At 35.4% G+C, this 10,000-nt stretch overlaps 2 protein-coding genes across 2 annotated transcripts in view; both read right to left on the reverse strand.

The window, feature by feature from the left end:
- LOC122253252 (uncharacterized) overlaps window positions 1-2,251 on the reverse strand; it is a 3,172-nt gene extending 921 nt beyond the window's left edge. The window contains exons 1-2 of the mRNA XM_043016174.2: window positions 1,529-2,251; window positions 1-1,069 (exon numbers count right to left, since the gene is read on the reverse strand). The exon at window positions 1-1,069 is cut by the window's left edge and continues 921 nt beyond it. Of these exons, the coding sequence (XP_042872108.2) occupies window positions 1-1,069; window positions 1,529-1,663 (1,204 nt within the window). The 5' untranslated portion in view covers window positions 1,664-2,251. The remainder of the gene's footprint in view (window positions 1,070-1,528) is intronic.
- Window positions 2,252-7,632: 5,381 nt separating this feature from the next.
- LOC122253253 (leucine-rich repeat-containing protein 58) overlaps window positions 7,633-10,000 on the reverse strand; it is a 10,169-nt gene continuing 7,801 nt past the window's right edge. The window contains exons 2-4 of the mRNA XM_043016176.2: window positions 9,965-10,000; window positions 9,326-9,527; window positions 7,633-8,610 (exon numbers count right to left, since the gene is read on the reverse strand). The exon at window positions 9,965-10,000 is cut by the window's right edge and continues 181 nt beyond it. Of these exons, the coding sequence (XP_042872110.1) occupies window positions 8,411-8,610; window positions 9,326-9,527; window positions 9,965-10,000 (438 nt within the window). The 3' untranslated portion in view covers window positions 7,633-8,410. The remainder of the gene's footprint in view (window positions 8,611-9,325; window positions 9,528-9,964) is intronic.

Genomic DNA, 10,000 nt, shown 5'->3' on the forward strand with positions numbered 1-10,000 from the left:
CACTTTTGCATCTTGCAGCCGCCCCCAACACCACACCCGCCACAAGACCGATGCCGAGCATGATGGCGACCCAGTACCATTTGAAGCCTCGGAACACGGAGTCAGTGGAGGCGAGATCCTCTTGGTAGTAAGTGTCGCTGCTCCCAATTCTCGGCACGAGTTGTTGTCCTGCGGGGAACATGAACTGGAGGGGATAGAAGTCCTGGCCATTGCTGGACACCATCAGATACTTGATCTTGCGTTTTCCTATAGTACAATTGCTAAAACTGGCGCTAGAATTTCCCTGGAGCACGAGGGCTGTCGGGGACATCTGACTGATGTGCGAGTTTACGAAGGTGACCGACCCGTTCGCCACTACGATTCCCCGAGCGCTTATGACATCGACGTTGGTGTTAGAGATGTGCAATCGTCCATCAGTCAGTTTCAGAGCTTCACGCTCTATCCTTTTGATGTTTGCGCTTTTCAAGGAAATGGCGCCCGTCCTGGCATTTGCCTGGCTATCTGGTCTCTGTTGGTTTTCAACTTTGAGTGTAGACAATAAAGTTATGGTAGTCTCTTCAACAGACACGCTCTGCACAACAGCTGATAAACGAGATATTGACGAACTCCAAATGAATAAATCGGTAAAAGATGCCTTTACCTCCTCTGCTTCGCTGAGACGAAGAGTCACACAATCAAACCGGCCTCGCAATGATTGGAACTTCGACTGATGAGCTGACACATTTCTAAAGCACACTTCGTCCTCTTTTTCAAGTTGGACACTTCCGCCTTCGCTCTTAGCGACACTTGACGTCTTCGGAGAGTCATTCACAAACACTATTTCATGTTCTGTCGAACGATTTCTCGTCTGTGAAGCAGCAGTGCCTGAAACGAGTCCTTCAGAAGCCGTCTTGGCCCTATATTTTCCAGCCTGGTCGTCCTTGTCGGCACCTCCTTCCAAAGTCACATTGTTCGACGACCACACTTGGAGGAGGAGGTTGCAGGGAGCGACGCCCTGGAGAGCTGACGCGGATTCGATCCTCACCTCGCGCGCTCCGGATGCTTCAAAGGAGTCGTCCAACCTCACAGTCTGGAAAATATATATCTTAAGTACTCTCTCTCTCTCTCTCTCTCTCTCTCTACATTCTCAGCTGTACACAAATATTTTTTTAAGTGAAAATTGACTCCTTTGACACTTTATTCCATACAGCCAGTCATTCGTTTGAGTAATAAGCTATACTTTTCATAATAATTTAGGATGTGCTTTAATAGCTGAAAATTAATAATAAGTGGACCTTTTGACCCGAGAGAGAGATAGTTTGCAAACCTCACAGAGCGGAACAGAGGACAAAAAATGGCCGGTGTTACCATTCACTGACAAAAGTGAGATTTGAACTTTGTGTTTGTGTATGCAGATGGGTATGCATATGTGTATATGTCTGCGTGTGTTGGTGAGCGGAATAGAGAGAAAATAATATATATATGCTGGTGTATGTATGAGTGAGTGAAATCACAAAACAACACCTTCACCGAAAAGTCGACGTCTCACCTGGCTTGTGTTCTTGTAGACACACCTAAGGACATCCTTCGAGTCCGTGCAGTACATGTCCGTGGCCTGAGCTCTCAGCACTACAATCCATACCAGCCACAGCACCACAAGATTCTTCGTCCGTCGACCATCCATCGTGGCTCTTTAGAACTCTCCAAAATCTTTTGAATTCTTTCAAATCCAACCGCCGAGTGTGTTGAGTGTCCTCTTCCTAGTTATCTTCTCTTCTTCTTATTTCGTCTTTCGGCAACAGAGCGCCCAGCCACCCCTAAGGAACTCGGAGTAAGATGTCGTGTGCCATTGTCTAAGCAGTCTGTTTTGGGAACTGTTGAATACCCAAGCTCGTGCCTGACTGACGATCTGTGTGACTCAGATTAAACATATGCGCGTTTCCTGTTTAGTGCTATAGTTGGTTTCATTGGAAATGTGACTTGAATATTCCTGAACACAATGGAACGAAACTGTTCTAATAAACGTTTCAGTGTTTCTTATCATATACTGATTTTGACTGCTGCAGTTGAAATTCTGCAAATGAATCTAACAGCCCCGATACATAGATAAATAAATGATATCCAGTTGTAAGTTCTTTGACGGAGGGCCATTGTATTGTATCTCGACGTCCTTAGTAATGGCGTCACATCCTCGCTGACTCAGTATCCTCTGGATGGAGCATAGGACCCGAGATAATGGTGGAATGGCGCTTCTCTGTGGTAGCTCTCGTGTGAGGGCTTCCTGTTTCATTTGTTTTTCTTACTAAATTTCATTCTCTCTCTCTCTCTCTCTTTCTCTCTCTCTCTCTCTCTCTCTCTCTCTCTCTCTCTCTCTCTCTCTCTCTCTCTCTCTCTCTCTCTTTCTCTCTCTTCTCTCTTTCTTTTAGATATTAACAGACCCATACGTGACAATGTAATATATTCGTTTATCTCAATGTCTCTTTTTATATCACTACATAAGTTGGACATACATTAAGCTCTACGTGCGGTAAGTTAGCGGCTAGACCAACAAAAAATTGTGGTTTTCCAAATTTTAACCAGATACAGTCCTCAACCCCCCCCCCCCTAACATTCTAACAACACACGTCATTCATTCTCGTATATATCTCAAGAGCCACTTGACCTTTGACAAGAACAAAAGACCTTACTCTAAACAAAGAATTTTCATTAGTGTCACACAACGTAAAATATTGTTAATACGTTTAGGAAATATATACATCAATAAAAAATCATTAAGAAATTAAGTAAACGAAGAAAAGCATGAGTTATGGTGATGATAACAGAAGGAAAACTTTTAGGTGAGTGATGCAAGATCTGCCGAGGAGAAAGCCACACTTTAGATGTTGTAAATAGCATAATGATATTTGGAAAATATCAATGATGTATGTGATGTTGCAAGTGTATTGTACGTATCAGTGCTTGTGTACACAATATGTATTCAATACGTGTATAAACATTATTTGTAATTATGCATTTATGAAAAATTTACATTTTTTCTGAGTGTTTTAAACAACGACACATTATCTAACGAATCAATATTTCCGAGGAAATCAAATTTAAATTGGTTAGATACAAATCCATGAGTGAACTATATACTCATCGTTGTCCCGCCTTCAAGACAAGCGTATTATTGCAAACTTTTCCTATAACGAATACTGGAAAAAATAATGAACGAAAATTATCCACTTTCGAAAGCAAGACATGAAAAAGCCGTTCCAACGGTTACATTCTTATGATGTTATATGCTATTAATAACAATCCGTTTTCACCAATTTTCGATTCTAAATAATTATCCCTGTCTAGACTGGCTTACTTCTTTTGGAGCGTCCGGTCCTTTTGCCGTGACGGATATACGTATCCGGGGAATGAAAGTAAAACTCCATGGATAAAGAATGACGTCAGTCATACAAACGTTCACAAGGCTAGAGAAAGAGAGAGAGAGAGAGAGAGAGAGAGAGAGAGAGAGAGAGAGAGAGAGAGAGAGAGAGAGAGAGAGAGAGAGAGAGAGAGAGAGAGAGAGAGAGAGAGAGAGAGAGAGAGAGAGAGAGAGAGAGAGAGAGAGAGAGAGAGAGAGAGAGAAAGAAAGAAAGAGAGCGTACTAGAAAGGGAAAGGAAGGATATATATATTTGGTGTTTAGTGTATGTGTACCGTGCATAGTTCCATGATGAGCAAATTGATTCTGAATATACCTGTAACAACCAGCTATTTCAATATGTTTGTCTTTGTTACACTTAAACAAATTCATTTCACTAGAACCGTCGTAAATTAATCATTATCCCAGTTCCGTAGAAACAGGAAGGCATCCACTTTTTCCTTCTTCCCTCTCTAATTATTTAAGTTTAATGAACCGTAGGATGTGGGTTCCGAAGCCTCAGATGATATTTTTGAACTCATACGTGTTGCTTTGTGATGAAAATATAAACTTGTGTTTGTGATAAAATTGTATTTCACTCTTCTTGATGTCCATATACTAGGCAAATTCATCAGTTTGCAATATTTGTCTGAAGATGAAATCAATGTGGATTTCGAAACTGTTTATCATATGCTACATTCCTCATACAATGTACACTAATTCTATGCGACAAAAATGTAATGTGTACATGGTAATGAAAAATAAAATGAAAAAAAAATATTTGTAGCAAACTCTCACTAGGGCCATGGCAAAGTCGGAAAAACTAATGATTACAGGGTTTATATTGAGAGTCTATTTTTTATTTTTTCCTAGACAAGGAAATGGAGGTGTAGAAATACTAATAATTAAATGCTGTTTGCTCTGGAACACTTTTACTCTTAGGTTCTAAATATTTCGAGTATTGTAGTATTTATAACAAAGTATGATGAAATTTTCATACTTGATCTTTGTTTGTGTGGTTCAGATTAGAGAATTTGCAACTGGAATCCAATCTATTTTACAGCATCAAAAAGGGATTATCTAAATATAAAATACAGATGAATATCCAGTTTTCATGTATTAACAAGTTCTCAATTTACCTAATATCACTGATGGGCAGAGATGGTATGAATGAAAATGAATTGCTTCATAGAGCAAGAGACATAATTGGCACACTTTGATTAAATTCTAATTTGTTGTAACAATGCAATTGCATCTCTTACTTTAGGAAGTTAGGAACTCTCATTTATGCCTTCTCTACATTTGTCAAAATGACCACTATCCCTTTGGTAAATGTGAACCTTATTATGTGTGTAGTAAAAAGGAGATGCAAAATCATAGTAGAAAAACTATATTGTTTATTTTGTTCTTTCCTATCAAAAAAAAGAAAAGAAAAAATATACAATGCACTTCCATACAAATAACATTTGATTCCTGTCTTAATGGTTAGTATTTCTTCTTTGTCACTGATAATTTCCTAAAATTCACTAATCACAGTTCACAAAGTATACTTTCTACCATTTATCCTCCTGAATGGGAAAAATATGGTGTAATATATCTATACCTATTAAAATATAATTTTTACTATATATATCTCCATAATTAATGAACATTAGACTAAAAGTAATACAGTAATATTTTAACACATATGGTAAACTGGATACAAAGTTAATATTTAAAGACTAATATACAAATACAAAAGAGCAAATGTGAAGGAATGATACAGCACAATGGTTACAAAAAGCAAATTTTGAGAGCTATAGGCTATTGGCTCTATTCATGTAGTCTCCTTTTAAGAAATTTAATAGTCACCAAAGGATAACACTCCAAAAATGAAAAAATGTTGGGGCAACAGCAAATATATCCTTTATACACAATATTATCTTACTGAAAGGTGAGGCTACAGTTTTAAATTTATCCTGAATTTCATTTTCATGTCGTTAGATGATGATGAAATGATGCAATTTTGAAATTTACAAAGTTGATGTGTTTCAATGGTTCAAATGGTCAACATCATTTTTTTTTTTATTTTTAGTTTCTCAAGCTTTATCCAATTTTTACAACCATATAGGTAAGGTTAATCTATTTTTAAGGTTATTAAAGCTTGCCTACTGCACTGATACAAAATGATCTATCAAATTATATAAGCTTGGAAAAATGTAGGTCTGGGAAGACTGTTTACAGAAATAACTGTAAATATGAACATTTTACTCTAAATTAATCTAAAAAAAGCAGCATGTATACTGTGTGTGGTTACCACATATTGTTGAATAAATAGCAAATTATCCAACTTACACAAATAATAGAAAAAAGTGTGAAGCATGCAGCTTTTCTTGATTCTACTCAGATTTCAGTGGTCATTCAGAAGGTTCTCTCATGGTTTGTTAGAAAATCTATATTTTTCAAAATATAATTAAGATGTTTTCCCTTCTGCCAATTACAGTAAATGGCTTAATAAATCAAACTGTAATTCCAGGTATAGTTAGCAATCTTTCAATAATGTCCAACATCAAAATTTCCATTCAAAAATGTCTTTGAACTAGTGTCCACAATGGCACGACTGAACACAAATATTTCTTTTATCCTTATACGCCTCAAACCTTATAGCCTACAACTCTCACTAAATAACACTTCAGAAAAGTTATTACATAAAAATGAAACTATAAAATGTCAAAACAGAAAGAACATCTTAAAATACATCTACTGTGATCATAAGTTACCAAGGCCGTAGATTTCCATTAGATTTCTGCAGTTTAAAGTTGGCAGTGATGAATTTCTTGCATAGTATTTGAAATACACACAGGTGGCAGTTTACATTAAAATTCTTGTGAATTAAATGGAAAAAAAGAAAAAATCAAACGTCAAATAATCAGGTAAAGTTATCTAAAAGGAGTTCTTCAAATTAAAAGTTATTGTTGGCAAAGGATCAACTAAATAATGCTATCCAAATCTGACAAAATATCTTTAATACCTGATCAAGATATCTTTTTGGCAATACTGTTGACCTGACATATGCATTCTCAATAAATGACCAGCTGTCACTTATGAGATAATTACAATACTCTTGGTTTAGACATTCAACTGAGGAGACTTTTCATTGTGGTAGTCCTTTGGACATCGGAAAGTAATTTTCACTTATATATACATATTCATACATAGATACATACATATACATATATAAATATATATATATAAATATATATAAATATATATATATATATATATATATATATATATATATATATATATATATATAAAATATATATATATATATATAAAATATATATACACATATATTACAGACACACTCACACACACACACACACACACAAATGTATCTGAATGCATAGGTATGTATATGTATCTGAATGTATATGTATATATATGTGTGTGTGTGTGTGTGTGTGTGTGTGTGTGTGTGTGTGTGTGTGTGTGTGTGTGTGTGTGTGTGTGTGTGTGTGTGTGTGTGTGTGTGTGTGTGTGTGTGTGTATGTATGTATGTATGTATGTATGTATGTATGTATGTATGTATGTATGTATGTATGTATATGTATATATATAAATATCTATATATATATATATATACATAAATATATATGAAAAGATATGTGCATATGTACATACATATATATAGATATATATATATAGTTATGTATATATGTATGTATGTATGTATGTATGTATGTATGTATGTATGTATGCATGCATAGTATGCATAAATGATTTCATAATGGCAGTTGAAATTATTCATATTCCAGCAAAATTTGGCACTTTGCAGTATATATTGTTCAGAAGTTCTGCTCGAATATATTTGTCAAAGATAGAAATAGAAGGTAGTATAAATAGAAATGAAAGTACAGATGTACCATTCTCTCTTTATATATTCAATAAATTTCACTATAGTTTTCTATTACAGTATGATGAATTACAGCAACTTTTATCACTTGAACTGATACAAATAACCATGAAAAAGAGTTATCAAAAAAGTTTTAGGGCGTGATTGACGCATTTGGCTACCAATACACAAGGTAAGGGACTCATCACTACTATCATTGCTGTTCATCATAGACTATGAGTGAATGAAACTTGTTCTTGCTGAAATTTGAGTAATGGCTATTGAAACACTGAATTTTATGGGGGCAGGGAACGGGGATACAGTAAACTTTTGAGAAAAGAAAAATCAAATACTTTGATGTTTCTACGCTTACATTTCTGGCTTTGAGAGAGAGAGAGAGAGAGAGAGAGAGAGAGAGAGAGAGAGAGAGAGAGAGAGAGAGAGAGAGAGAGAGAGAGAGAGAGAGAGAGAGAGAGAGAGAGAGAGAGAGAGAGAGAGAGAGAGAATGTTATGGTAAAATTCATGGTGATTTTACCTCATCCTTGAGAATTTATAATGTCATGAATATAATTTTGCTTTAATTTAGTATCAAATACACTTTTTTATACATAATTTTTCAGTATAATACTACAACACATATAAAGAAATGATTTTAAAAATCTCTTTGCTGCCAGAATATTACTACATTCTTCGATGTATCACATCCTATTCACATGTAGAATCTTTATATCAGTACAAAAAATGCTAAATATATTCTTTAAATATTATATATTTTTCCTATTCTATTCTAAACTGTAACAGATGTATGACAATCAGAGGTGAAATACTGCAATCGATCAGGCATTTATCTAAAAGACTAAATCTAGTCAGTAATAATGGACTTGGGAACCATAATAACGCATCAACACCCAAGAACTTTTCTGTATGAACACAGCTGCAATCTTCTTTCATTAACAATTTTCGTCCTTTGAGATTATCTGGCAATTACTGTTTAGTTATTCCTATCATCATCTGTAACAAAGGTATAACACATCACACATCACCAATGGCTTGTTGGCTTATCTCATTGTCAGTGAGTCCCAACACTATTTCTCATCTTCTCTATTTATCCACAACAAGCAGCAGTCAAACAAGACTCAGGCTGCCTAACACTTGCAGATCAAATTTATCCCAGCAAAACTCTCTTCATCCTAGCAGCTGGCTGTTCGTCTTCTTCGCTCTCAGACTCTGAGGACGAAGCCCGGTAATAAGCTGGCGTCTTGGAGGAGCACCGTGAGGAACACAGGTAATGCATCAAAGGCACTCTGTACATTCCACAGAAGTCAACAAATTTTATGTGTTCCACGCACGATGTGAAGTACATGCCTGTTGAAAAAAAATTGATATTAGCATATCATAATGTATAAAGGACCTCAAATTCACTACTGAGACATATTTCCTTTTAGGTTTAGAAGTCTCAATGAGAAAGTTGCTAACACTGCCATTGAATAGTTTGAGTTTCTTGCATTGCTTTATATTCCTTTGGCAATAATTTATGAGACACTTAAGAGGAATAGAGTTTTTTTTCTCAAAAATACTCAATTGATTGTCTATGCAAAACTTGGACAAACATATACATAAAAAGTATGAATATATTCATCGTCTTAATATATATATATACTAAATACACAATACCAAAAATTGAATGCAGCACAAATGTGCAGCCAAATTAAAAGCCAAACCAATCAACAATGTACCCTTCTGGACTCAATGAGATTTGATAAGCAATATCACAAAGGTGATTCAATACATATTTTTTAAGTCTCTATTCATCTGAACTAGCTCAAATTAAACATTCAGTAGATGGTGAAAATTTCACCTGCCTCACTGGAATATCGAAGAATAACATATAGTTCCTCTGCCCTTGTGTATTGAACAATAATGTTCTATCAAGCTAATATTTGGGTGTGTACTCATGTAATAATAACAGAAATAAAAATACTAATAATTACAATAACAATAATAAAACACAAAGAGAAACAAGAAGAATAACAAGAACAATGAAAAAAAAAAAAAGAAATAGAGAGAGATAAAGACATACCTTTGCATTTGGGATTGACACATCTTTGTCCCGAGCTCAAGTATGTGATAAGGGTTTGCGGCAAATCCTCATTGGTGTAGTGCACCTTCTTCAGTCTTATGACTCGGGCTGCCAGTTCCAGCAGGGAGGGTGAATTGTACATGAGTTCCCGTGCGCACGAATTGACGAATCGTGTGACGAGGGGGTTGTCTCGAAGACTCACCTACGGAAAAATATGGGATTTATTTATCAGTAGTGATATCATGAGTACTTTCTCTCATTCTATATTGACTATCATATGGCAAAGAAATACATTCACTGTGTTTTATCTTTGAGTTCCCTTTAAATACAGAGATATCAACCTACTCAGTTCAGTTCAGAGATTTGCAAAGACAATGCTTTGCCTGGACTGTTACACATAGGTCACTCAGCCTATACCTATGTATGCATATAACCTTTACCAATATACCAATAGTAATACATAAAGGTATCAAAATAAAATAGAACATCAAAATGAACTATATTGTTAAAACAACACCTACAAAGGATACAAAGAAATACTGAGAAGTAGATCAAGCAAAAAAGAAAAGAAAGGAAAGAAATAAATAGAGCAAAGATAAAAAGAAAGAAAAAAGAAGAAGACATCTTAAGCCCTCTTACCTCCGTTAAACTTCTTAGCTTGACGGCCCCAACAGG

This window comes from Penaeus japonicus, unplaced genomic scaffold (assembly GCF_977035675.1).
Source record: "Penaeus japonicus unplaced genomic scaffold, GWHDUDI00000001_assembly GWHDUDI00000031, whole genome shotgun sequence".
Classification (NCBI taxonomy): Eukaryota; Metazoa; Arthropoda; class Malacostraca; order Decapoda; family Penaeidae; genus Penaeus; species Penaeus japonicus.